This window comes from Anser cygnoides, chromosome 9 (assembly GCF_040182565.1).
Source record: "Anser cygnoides isolate HZ-2024a breed goose chromosome 9, Taihu_goose_T2T_genome, whole genome shotgun sequence".
NCBI lineage: Eukaryota > Metazoa > Chordata > Aves > Anseriformes > Anatidae > Anser > Anser cygnoides.
The window spans coordinates 16,696,492-16,709,712 of record NC_089881.1 but is presented as its reverse complement, the minus strand read 5'-3'; the positions used below and the strand labels follow the sequence as shown (position 1 = coordinate 16,709,712).

Sequence of the window (13,221 nt, the reverse complement as noted above, 5' to 3'; positions counted from 1 at the left end):
CTGAATGGGGAACAAAACAAAAGACAAAAACAAAATGGATGAAAAAACACTCAACCAAAACGAAAAATTAAGCAAAAGGAGGCTGAAATATGAAATGTTACGGACAGCTAGCGCACGCACACACAAATGAAATGAAATTTCTACTGGTGAATAAAGAACTGAACGTGATTAATCAAAATAAGAGTTCTTGGGCTAATCGTGTTTATCAGGCATCGTGCAGAAAACGTGTATGAATAATGAGAATTTGAAAAAGGATTATAGGAAAACTGCGAAACAGCAAAATCCTTTATCTCTGCTCACACTGAAATGGCAGCAGTTTATGACACCAAAATTAGACTGACTTAAGGAGGGGGAAAGCTTCGCCTCAACATGAATCTGCAGAGGAGAGAAGGAACCATGGCTTCCTTTCCCAAACATAATTGACTTTTTGAGAGTTGTCACATAGCAAGCCTTGTTCAGTTACCAAGTGAATACCAACTTTAAGGCAGAGAATGAAGTACTAATGTGTGCCATGGAAACACTGTGCAACAAGGCTACCAGGAAATGTCACGCTTAAAATCAGTTCTCGTAAGGAGACGTTGCACATCTGAGATCCTTCTGCCCAGGAATATATATATATTCCTATATATATATATATATAGCCTGGTCTCGATTTCCCAAATTCCTCGGGAGATGCATAAAAAAAAAAAAAGGTTGTTTTTTGAAGGAACCCACTCGACTTGCTTCTGTGTATGAATAACTTTGATAATAGATGTAGAAAATGTAATTTCTCCTGTTCAAGGCAATGAGAAATTGATAGTGTTTAAGGGCAAATATCCCTCTGATATTATGTACCAGTCACTACTGCCTTTTTTTTTTTTTTTTTTTTTAACCTTTCAGAGGGCAGCCTACTTAACAGGTCACTTCCACGACCATTCTGAAGAGTAAGAGTAATACACCAAGTGCAAAAAGAGGTTTCAAATCGTTTATTAAGAATTGTGCTATTCTCAGTATCAGTGGATTTAAAGCCTCATCCTACATAAATCCTTGGCACACCTGGGCTATCCTCACCCCACAACAATCATCCAGAGACAGGATGCATGTCCAACAGTCCTCTGTATCTCTAGAAATCACCAAATTGTGTCCTTCCTACAGAGCTGCAGAGATTTCCCTTTTCACATGTTATTTCCACTGCAATATGAATTTTCCACTCTTTGCATCTTTACTGATATTTTTTGATATTAAATCCTTCAGAATAACAGCAGCCAACACACCTCCCACAAAGCTCAGAGTGGAGAAAAAGCAAATTAACCCAGACAAATTCTTGCAGTAAGCCAGACGATCAAGCCGAAATGCATTTTTCTTTCAGCAAAATTGTTATTTTGAAAAAAAAAATGTGCTTTTTGAGAAATACTTGTAAACTGGAGCAAATATTTATCATTTTTCTTATGTATGCAAGTAGATAAGGGGGAGAAGCTTTGGAATGACTCCACACCACAGAGACAGCCATGACAAACAAAATTTAAAGACTGGAAGGCACTGTTAGTGTAAGACCCCTTGCAGCTTTTATCACAGTGTTCATTAGAAGAAGTTAAGAAACATAGGAACCGAGTTCATTTCAGTTCACAGCAGTAAACAGTGCAAAAATAGCTTGTTGAAAAATAAAATAATCTCTCCCCCCTGCCAAAGGTCCCCTCTTGCAGCAGAAATGTTTTGCTTGGACAGAACGCTTTGTGCCAGTCACAGTGTGGTTCAGGAAGAGGGCATTAACTCCTCTACTTGCTCCTTCGTTAAATACTCATTTTATGTTACAAGAGCTTGTGAGATCCATGTACACAACACATCTTTACTGGTAGTGACCTCATCTGCAGCCAAACTCCTGCGTATCTTAAACCGTGCTTCGGAGTTTGTGCCAGGTCAATGCTGGAATGCTAACACCACTTGGACAGGGCTTACAGGCCATTTACTGGATATTCAGATATAGCAGAAATTTATTGAAACAACATTCAGAACAGCCATTTCACTTAACACTTACCTGTGACTGAGCTCTGAACGGAGTTCCCTGAACCGACCTACACTCTGAGGAGACATGGTCTTTTGTACGTGACATGAGGAGGGCCCTGAAGTTTGGAGGTGTCCCTGAGAAATGCATTAAAGAGCCAGGATGCTTCTCCAGGGGAGGGAAAAGCTTTGAGTGCTGTGGAAGACTACCTGAATTTTGTAAAACAGTGAAGAAGGAACTGAATGTGCAGCCAGGACTTGTATTTCTGCAACTGTGTGATATACAGGTTTCTGAAAATGACTGGATAGCGGGAAGAAGGGAATAAGCATAGTCTGGGGCTCCTACAGCTGAGTGGCAACTCAAGAAGCCTTTGTTAAGTTTTAGCCAGAGCACCGTAAAATGCTGCAGCAATCCTGTGGCATCCAATAGAACCTTAAAGTTTTCTCCTCCTGTGCCAGAAAAGTTCCCTCCGAGTTGACAGAAGAGCTCACTCTCTCCAAAAATTTCCTGCTTGACCTGTTACGAAGCCCAAGTAGCTCAGGATTCACTGAGTTATTTTAAAAATCCTGACTGAGAAGTAATACACCAGAGTCTACAAATGTGAAAGTTGTATCTCCTCAGAAGCAGGATAAGGAGCTAGAAAAAAACCCAAAGTCTTGTGGACAAAACTTATCAGACCATGTCTCCTAAGACTGTGAGATCTCATCAAGAACACTAATGTTGAGAAGAAATACTTCGCATTCGTTAACATTTTTCATCAGATAATCCTGAAGCAATTTACCAAAGTGGTGCAATTCCTATTATACAGACAGGGAAATCGAGGCACAAACTGACACTGCAGTTTTCCCAGTGCTACATCACTCAGCAGCAGTCAGACTATAGCACGCACCTACACGTCCCTAACCCTCAGTCCCTTGCTCTAGCCCATGGACAGCACTTCCCCCCTTCGCGTTACATCTGCTAAATATCACACAGCAAATACAAATGTGAGTTATGTCACAGATGGTGGTGTGGACACACCAGTGTGTTTCCACACCGTACTTGTTACCTCTATCCCATAAGTGGGAAAGAAAGCGCTTCGTACACGGGGTCTTGACAAAACCCCAAATCCTTTACCAAGCGCTGGAGGGAGGAAGCAGCGACACTATCCTTCAGCTAGAGAAAAAAGACCCAGCGATAGACCATACAGAGCGTTAGCATTAGAGTACAGTAAAACACCACAAAGCCCCAGAGCTGAATGGAAAGGGAGACAAGACTGGATTCTTCTGAATCTGTCCCCAGGGAAAGAAGAGTCTCAACTGTTCTTTTAACGCTGAGGTTTAGCTGAAGAATGTCAGAAGGGGAACAAAGATTGTCCTGTCCAGAGTGTGTGAGCAGGAAGGGAAAACAGACAGAAAAAAAAGGTCAGTTAGCCATAGCAACATCCACGAAGCAGTCAGACATCAGACATTTCAGATACATCCTACATGTTCAAGAAGCACATCACAGCAGGTTAATTCTCCAAAAGAATCTGTATGACAAAGAACGCACTCAGTTCAACTACCTGGAGTTCAGTGAGGTATCTGTCACCTGTGTGCCTTAAACGTGTACCAATCTTTGCTGTTAAAAACACAGCAGTGTACACGTGCCTTAGGGACAACCATTTTTTTCAGAGGACTGCAGCTTTTTGAGATGCTTTTGGCACCGAGTACTCACACTGTATCTTAACTAACAAAAACAGTACAAGGCATTATTTGTACGTAATTGATGCTCCAGTGCAGTACTCTACGGAAACATCTGTTACAAATTACAGTTGAATCTATTACTAATTAATTTGTGTTCTATAACTATTCCCACTGGGTACCATTTGCGTCCCTTTCACAGAGGTAACTGCTGTAAATCAATCAACTAGATGCACACGCCAATCTATTTAACTTTGGTTTCTTTTGATGCAAGAGCTTTAACTAGCAAAGTCCTACAGAAATAGATGCTTCACTGTGATGCCTGTAATTACCACTTTCTAAAGTAGTTTTTTACATGAAAAAATTTTTACCTCTTAGAAGGTAAGTATTTCTACATAGATCCATACTTCCAGAAAGCCTTTCGTTTTTGTAATTATAATTTAAATGAAAGGAAATACCTGCAGGCATCTTTTCAGCAAAGAAATATATTAGGCTGCCATGCCATTCTTTCATACAGGTATCTTACTGCCTCAGTAGACATGTAATATAGGTATGTCAGAGCAACTTTAGAATTCAGCTGGGGGTATTTCAGTAAGTTTCCCCAGAGACATTCTCCTTGAACTCTTTCACATGAAAGCAGGAGAAATGAGAAAAATGGGCGGACTCTAAATAGTAGCTGTAGCAGATGTAGCAGCAGGGTCTATAGGGGAATTTCTGCTGGAGTGTTATTTTGTTTTGTTTTTAAATGTGGGTCATTTCAGTGATCTGCTTTGTATTCTAACCCAACAAAAGTTAATCTACTTATCTGAGAGAGCTATAAATAGGGAAGCCAGGATGGAATTGAACGATTTTGCCTCAGAAGAATTTATATTGTACAGTCCCTCTGGAAAGCAAAGTCTCAACTTTCTTAGAGGAACCAAAATAGCGAAGAATCTCAGAGCACTAATGACCAGTTTTGACTCCCTACCATGTTCCAGTGACATTCACCAGTGAGCCATGTGAAATTGCTAGACAGCTCAATAAATATGCTATCCGAAAATCCCAATGGCTCAAACACCTTCCAGCAAAACTATCAGATAATAGTGCATGACTGACTTGAGAGCATTGCTTTTAGAAACAGCACGGAAATGAGTCACTGGATCTACTCTTCTCTTTCATAATACAGTAAAGAGCACCTACAACAAAAACACTAATACTTAGCAGCATAAGAAACCAATCCAATTAATGCACTAGAAGAAAAATAAAGAAAAACATGACGTATCAAAATTATTTGTACTGAGACAGCTGCTGAATAAAACAAAGTTGGAAGGATAGGACAGTATAAAACACGATAGATGGACTCAGATTATTTTATACGTTCCTACCTCCTAGCTCTTCCAGTTTCAAAGAGAAAAGGAATACCAGAAGGTAAGAGTTCTACCACTGGTACATAACAAGAAGAATTAGGATCTATGCAAAGATAGCTACCACCAGAGAAAGGCCAACAACAGTGTGACTTCTTAGTAAGACAGTACAGATGCTCATGTAAAAGGATTATTATGAAGGAATGCCAAATGTTTTAGAATGGAAGTAACACATGCAAAACACCATCCAAATTTTATCCCACCCAGTATCTAATCTTGAGAAAACTTGATTGTTTTTAAAGATGTCCCTTGCAGTTCTAAAGGCAGGCTCAAGCTGCATCCAACTATTAAGAACTTAAGGCACATCAGTAAGTGAATCAGACCTCTATATAGACTATTTCCAACTTTATTTTATTCTGGAAGACAATGCAACATAAGTCTGATCTACATAGTACGGCATACCTCATACCTGAACCTTCCAAACTTTTAATCATCTTGTTTTCGTAAACTCTTTCAAGGAAGGTTTTATTTTCTGGTCATACAAAACCGTACCTGAGACGTAACATAAGAGTAACAGGAATATGTACCTGAGGCACTCCAATCCTTCTGCAAGCTTCCAAGAAATTCTCCACATTTCGTCTGCATTTTGCCATCGTAAGTTTAGGCTGCAAAGGAGGCAGGCATAGTGTTCTTAATTGGAAGGATTTCTTTATTTAAATAAAACTCTTAATAAATCTCTTTGCTAAAAACACACCACACCGAAAAACTTGTCTAATTCAAACCAGGCTCTGTTGCAGTTTCAAAATTTAAAAAATTTCCAAGCCAATTTATGAATGCTGGATGTTTTAAAAAAAAAAGACAATTCTAACCTGTGCAATATTTGTATTCAAGGTGTTACATAAAACAGGCTAACACTTTTAATGACTGAAATATGATAATTAAAAAAGCATTCTGAATGAAGCACACACACACGTAGCTCCTGTACTGTGATTTCCAAGCGATTTCATGATATGAAGCAATCTGGAGTTTGTTCTGGATCACTACATTATACAAATATTTCAAACTTTATTTCAATTAACAACAACAAAAATGAAGGCTAGATGAAACCAGAATTTAATGGAATAAAACTGGAATTGAGACTTGCTGCATGTAAGCCTGTTGCAGGTGGGTTTAATACAGCTGCTTGAGTTGAACTCACTGGCATTTTTTTCAATTTTTTTTTCTCCATAGTTTTTTCTCCATAGTTTTCTCTCACCGCTACACAGACGTACCACTGCACAGGCTCTGTCTTGTTTCTATTCTTGAAGCTTATTCTTTTCCAATTAAAAAAGACACAAGCTTCCTGTTCTTTTGTACAAGCTAACCACAGTCTACATAGCAGCAGGTGGCAGCTTCTACGAGTTCGATATTTTTCTGTAAGTGGGGGTAATGTAGACCGGTGGTGTTTTTCCTCTGTCCCATCAGTGTGCCATATTTCCCCACCAAGAAAGCAGGTTAAAGGGTATCGCTGACTTCTTCTGAAGGACGAAGGGAATACAAAGATCCCACTGTAAGTGAGGAAAGACATGATGCCGCTTCTGCTCCTGGAGCCGCCCAGCTACAGGCTGCCTCTTCCTTGAGATTTCTGACAAAGCCATGATTTAATTTGTAACACAGAATATGCCACAGCACATAAAACCAGGCCATTGAAAAGATATTCTTAATGACATGAGTCTTCTGAATAGCGGCTGTATGCCTCTTCTCTTAATGATTCCACGATCTGCCTAAAATGGCGTGTCCAGCTCAATCATTCTCAAAATAATGAAGACATCTGCTTGTTCACATAAATCCAAGCGAGAAGAACCACAATGATACAGTATGCAGCAGTGCCAGTTCAAATTCCAACACAAAAACTGACTCCAAAATAAGTAAAAGCAAACAACATGCTTGTTTCAACTTCTTCCCCCAGGAGAGGTTTTTTTTCCTCCTTATTTACATAATTTTAAGAAAATGTGAAGGTGCATAACAAGCATTTTGTCTCTCCATGCTACCTTCAAGTCGCTGATTCTAAATATTTTCACTGAACTTTAACCGCCAGAGATTTTTTGTTTTGGTTGAGATTAGGCAAATAATTTGTCAGCATGTCACAGTTCTTGCCTTTCTCTCATTCTACACTTTCCCTATGTGATACAGAGTAATGCGCCTATAAATATATTATCTTCATTGTTTTCCAGAAACACTGCAGTTAGACAGGGTATTTCAAACTTCTCTGTGTACTTCTTTTCTTGCTCTGAACAGCCCACAAATACAAAGTAAACTTTTTTTTTCCTGTTATCACAAAGGTATGACTGTATTTATTTTGTTCCAGGAGATGGTGTTCTCCAAGCACATGCAACTGTAGCTCAAGTGTGCTCTGCTAAAATTCCTAAGTGGAGAAATTTATCTTGCTGTGAAATGGACACAATTTGGCTTCTCTGCCCGTTTGTGCTCTCTTGTGCAGTGGGATTGTAAGTATTGTAAAGAACATTACATTTCCCTGTTTTCCTGAACTTCTCAGAACTTTGATCTTCTGAAATATCCCCCTTCAGTTTTCATGCTGAACTGTCTTTCATTTCATTAGTTTTCAAGTTAACATAGCAAGGGCTTGAAAATCTTAATGTTTGCTTAAAATCTGTATGAGAAGTAACTTTATTTAAATGAAACAAACCTAAACATTTTTAACGAAGCTACAGACATTGTTCAGACAAAACAGACAGTTATTTTTTGTCATGTATGATCACAGATGAGAACGATGAATTTAGCACTTGCCTGGATTACAGAACTTTGCAGGATGGCATTTTGGACATCTATAAAATACTACCATTATTACATACTTACAACAGCAGGTGAGGGGACATGGATGCTGGGAACAGACCGAGGACGCACATGATTAGCTAAATGGCACAGAACAACACCATCGGTGAGAGCTGCTCCAAGATCACTGGGCAGTGACACTTTCAACCGTGATTCAATATTCTGTGAAAAACGAACGTGGACACACAAAAGTAAGAGCTGTTTCCAATCGTTTCACTCTGCAGAACATTTTATAAGAGGCGGAAGCATTTACATTACAACTTTGTCTTTCCTCAAGACACTACTGAACAGCTTTCTCAGCAATACACCAAGAAAGGTTCTGCACAGCACTGGGCCAGAGCTGAACACAATCTGGGAGCAGCTGAGTTCAATGACGAACAGCTTTCATTGCACAGCACAGGCAACTAATGCAACCTTTACTCAAAAATAACGGAAGTCAGAGTCTAAGAACAGTATTCCTAATCCTACACATTCTCAGTGAATGGTTCTGCCAGGAGAATTGAAAATAGTGTTTGGGGGTTGGAGGACAACACAGCTAACGGAAGTCTCTGTAAAGAAAAAAACAAACTACTTTGTGCCAATAGTTTTAAAAAACAAGGTAGTTAACAGTTGTTTCAGGGAATTCAAATCAGGCATTTCATCTTATGTCGTACGTTGCGTGAGTTTCTCTGAGCTATGCTGTATCTTAAATTTTAGGAACACAAAAGAAGATTTAAGCTTACCCACGAAGCAGAACAAGAGAGACTGCATACAAAGCATTCCAAGATAAGAGATCAAAGGCTCTACAAACATCAAGTTTTCTTTCATTTTACTTAAGAGAACTTTCTCTTCAGAGAAAGCAGACTGTCCTTACTTCAAAATTTGCAAAGAGAAGGAACTCTCTCTGTCCATCTGGAACGCTTATGGCTTTTAAAATCGGCTTTAACAAACAGAAATTCTTTTTTCTTGAGAAAGCTCAAAGCATTAGAGCACTTCAGGGAAGCCCTTCATGCTCACCAGAAACACGCCTGGGGCAAAGCAGAACAGAGCAGTACCTTAATGGCACGTGGCACGTTCACCACTGTACCTGGGCACAAACCAGGGCCTACTGAGCCTAAACAGACAAAAAGTACAAGCACAAGGAATATCCATGCTACAGATATTCTACACATGACTAAGGATAGCTAAAGCAGGAAGCAATGGGTGGATTCAGAACACACAAGGACACCACGCTGTCAGCATTACTGGCAGGAGCCTCTGCATTCCGCTTGCTTTTCTGTGGGGGCTTTACAGCTGAGTTTTTAAAAAGTGGTTAAAAGGAGGACATTGTGGGAGCTTTCCAGAGACTTCCTAACAAGTGGGAAGGGTGATAAGGAAGAAAGTACATATTTATTTTAAAAACACAGATCATTGGCCGTTCAAAAGCAATAGTCAGGCCTGTATATTCTACAGCACTTAAGCTAATTTTACTCCCCCACAACAAAGTGACCACCATTGCATCCATCTGAAAGAAACACTCAGATGGCACGGTGCCATTTCATTTTGGTCAACTCCCCGCCATAAATGGTTCATTGAAATCAGTCCAAAACACAAGGGCAGCCTTAACATGATGGCATGCAATGCATTTACCAAGACGTCCACACACTGGTTTCTGTAAGCACTTACCTTACGGAGCTGCTCTATTAGCTCCAGCTCCTCTTCGCGCTGTTTGGAGTTTTGTCTGACTCTGGGGTCTGCACAGTCATTAGCGGGAGACAAGGCGTGTGTAGAAGGTGAAGTAACCACTGAAAAAGCAGCATGAAGGAAAGAAAAGCCAATAAGCATGGTTTGGCTGATTGTCCTTCCCTGCTGCACTACACAGCACACACAATGTTCCAGAATGGGTACAGCGTATTCCTTTTTTTGAAATCTGTTTCTTTCATTAGCTTATTAATCTATCAAGCTAATGATCTACTAATCTAAATGAGGTGTTCCCGTAACACATGCTCCTTCCCGTTTAGATTTTTTTGTTTTTGATGGCTAATAATCATTCACAAAAAGACGACAAAGTTTTGACAGATAAATTACGTTGAAAGAGTTCAGTCTTTCTACAGGAATTGCAATTTTGTTATGTGCTACTATAGCTGCCCTCACCACTTGTTGATGGCTTGTGTGGCACGTCCTTAAGTGTAAGCACAGACCAGGAAGAACAAATTCCCACATTTCCGCAAATATGATAAAAGAATATTTGGCAGCTCTAAATAAAAATTGCTTATTCACAAAGTATTGAATGCTATGTGTCTATAAATGGAACTCTAAAACTAGTTTGGCAATAATGACCCGAAGTAATAGAACAGTGCAAAACCTAGGCAAGGCAGATATTAATAAAATGTAGCAAAACTAGCTAATTTCTGAGCTATGTAACCTACCTTTGTTTGCTTCATCCCTGACAGCTGTTCGGAAAAGGAAACTCTCAGGTCGCTGGGAAGGGTTTCTATAGGAAGGCGGGGCTGCATGACCAGGATATGGAGGGGAAAGGTGGACTAAACAAATGCAGAAAGGCACAGGAAAGGAGGAAGAAGGAAACGGTTAGAGTTTAAATAGAAAATGGGTTCAGCAATGTGGTAAATAAAAAGAACAAAACAAAAATTTTAATATAATGACAAAATAAGTTACATGCATGCATGATAAAAGCACAGAGCAGGAAAAGGCGCTTTCAAGGACACTTGCATGCAAAGCACATTCCACATACCGCTTCCAACAACTGTTCTGACTGCTGCTGAATGCATCTGTGGGCCAAAGCTTGCAGGAAAGCCTAAAGCAGCCGAACCCTACAACTCTCCCTGAAGACATGCTTCACCCCTGCTGTCTCTCCCCTCATGTGTTTCCAAGGAGACCCAAATAACCGGGTAAACTATCAAGCACAGCAGTGCCACATACGAAGATGGGAAGCTATGCTCCCTTCTCCTTACAGCACGAATATGCAAGCAGGCATTTTGATCTCTTTTTTTTTTTTCCAGAAACTTTACTGCCTTTCCCTGTTACCTGTCTGAGTGGTAGGTGAGCCAGGAGAGATGGTAGATCTGTCATCACTCTGTGGACAAAAAAAAGTAAAAGAGTATAAATGGTCCTAATCTGGAAAAGCTGTGACCACATTTTCATTTGATATGTTTTAAAATAGGCTCCATCCATCTAAATATCCTTCAGAAAAAAACAAACATGAAAAAACACAAACCACATTGTTCCCCACATCTCATCTCTGCAGAAAGCAATGAAGCTTTTTCTTTTGCAGAAATGACACAATTGCTCTTCTCCAAGGAAAAAAACAAAGATTAAACAGCACTGACAGTGCAATGACAGATCTATATTTACTCTTCCATCTAACCCAAAATTTCAAAGTATTCTTTGCAAAATGGACACAGAAAAGCAGATAATTAAATTAACATGCAGAACTTGCATAACAGCAACACTGAAGAATACACAGCCTCTTTGACATCTCTGGTAATGCAAAACTGCTGTTCACTGAACATCACTCTCCCTAGAGAAACACATTGTGGTTTACTATGGTGCTTAACATAGGCTGGTTACTCATGATGAATGCGTTCAGTACAGCAGTTTCCACAAAAGAGAAAGAAGTAAAGGATATTCAGTGATAAAAGCAAGGTGGTAAAGAACAGAACAAAAGTATTTTTGATAAACTCAACTTGGTCAAGAAAAAAAATCGTCTTGTAAATAAAAAGCAACATCAAAGACAACCAAGAACCCCTTGGAGCAGAGATGGGTTACCATGTTTTTATAGCTTAGGCCTCCTGTAGACACAGCCTAAAGCTAAGATGAGGTAATACCTACTACAGTTTAATCAGTTAAATCAGATTCATCCCCTACTTGAACTTTTGGCTAGAAGCTGACAGACTAACACCTGTTAAAACAGATGTGTGGATCCAAGAGTTTTTTGTTGGCTTTATTGGTGAATGATAATAGCAAGAGATACCTTGACAGGACTGAAGGTAGAGGCATTGGGCAGGCTAGTAGCACAGCTCTCTTGATTCAACCCTGAGAGTGACTGAATGCAGAAAGAAAGAGAAGGCAGTAGCAGTGTTAGCAAACGGCTGAAAGGTCACGTGCAAAGGTGGAACCGAGTAAATGAGTTAGAATGGAAAAAGTGGTCATCACGGTCACGTTCTCAGAAACATTCAACAGGCAGAACACAGAAACAACACAAAATGACTTGCCGAACTAAACTGCTTGCAGAGAGAAAAGCCTTCCTACTCTCCTGAACTTTACGGCTAACAAACTTGGGAGATGAAACATTCCTTTTTACACACAAAGTGACATCAGAAGCAGAACTAAATAATAAATAGGTAAGACCTTACTAAAGAAAGACCTGAAGTAATACCTATGCCATCAGACTCCAGACCAAAAAGAAAAGTTTACTCCGTAGCAGTTTGTCCTGAGCCACTATTCAAAACAAAAGCTTTCTTTTTAATGTTTCAAGTATGCTATGAATTTTAGTAAGTTAATTTCCCATCAGTTTTGTAAAATTAGAGAAACTTGCATCTAATGGACTAACGAATACACATTTGGTCTGCCACAAACACTTAATCCCGATCTTTGCGAGTTACAGAGAAAGAAAGATTCTGTGGGTGAAATTTAGCTCTTGGAGAAGACGTATGTGTGAAGATTTACAGTGTTGTCCAAAATAATGTACTGTCAAACTCCAGTTATAACCACTAGATTAAAAACCACCAAAACCAAACAAAACACAACAAATAACTTTTAATGTTTCCAGAATGGGATCTCCAGCATGCCAATATTCATCTGTCACTGACAGGCGGATCTCGAAGGCCAAATTCTGCATCTCCATGAACCCTTCAGCCAATTCTGCTGTTAAGGTACATGCAAGTGGTGCGGTGACACAGCACTGAAAACAACACCTACTATGAAAGCCTGCATTTTAAAGATGTAACAGCTACCCAAATCAAACTTACATCACGGAAAAGCCCGACAAAGGACATGTGGGGTGCTTAAAGTCTCAAGCGCTTAAAATAAAAACCTAAGCCTTTCCTTTAAATTTTAATTTCTTCCCCTCTGGTTATTGCAAGCATACTTAAAACATTAACATTTGAGGACTGAATGACTCAAGAACGAACCGATACTTTCTGAAATGGCATTCAAATAGTGTAGTGGAAATTCAGCACAGGAAAAACACACCAAATGACACCTAGAAACTTCATAGATGTCAACTACACACTTTGGGGTCTTAGTATTTTCAAAGGTTTGCAACTATTCTGTCGCTTCAGAACAGCACAGCCAGGAAGGACTAGAAGGAGATGCTATACACAAGCCAAGCCTTACACAAACATCTTCAGGTCCTATGTAGACTTAGTAGCTGATCCTCAAAACAGCCTCTTCTCTGTAGCAGTGCAAACATTTTTTTTGTTGTTGT

At 39.6% G+C, this 13,221-nt stretch overlaps 1 protein-coding gene across 20 annotated transcripts in view; it reads right to left on the bottom strand.

The window, feature by feature from the left end:
• Window positions 1-13,221, bottom strand: part of LRCH3 (leucine rich repeats and calponin homology domain containing 3) — a 64,563-nt gene that overhangs the window by 3,609 nt on the left and 47,733 nt on the right. For 8 of the 20 annotated variants that reach the window (XM_048076825.2, XM_048076821.2, XM_048076824.2 and 5 more), the window contains 7 exons: window positions 11,767-11,838; window positions 10,821-10,869; window positions 10,205-10,318; window positions 9,462-9,580; window positions 7,842-7,979; window positions 5,573-5,650; window positions 733-3,337 (listed from right to left, as the gene is read on the bottom strand). In XM_048076825.2, coding sequence (XP_047932782.2) covers window positions 3,137-3,337; window positions 5,573-5,650; window positions 7,842-7,979; window positions 9,462-9,580; window positions 10,205-10,318; window positions 10,821-10,869; window positions 11,767-11,838 — 771 coding nt within the window. In that variant the 3' untranslated portion in view covers window positions 733-3,136. Of the gene's footprint in view, window positions 1-732; window positions 3,338-5,572; window positions 5,651-7,841; window positions 7,980-9,461; window positions 9,581-10,204; window positions 10,319-10,820; window positions 10,870-11,766; window positions 11,839-13,221 lie in introns of those variants that run through there. The other 12 variants (XM_048076827.2, XM_048076835.2, XM_048076838.2 and 9 more) reach the window with 6 other exon arrangements.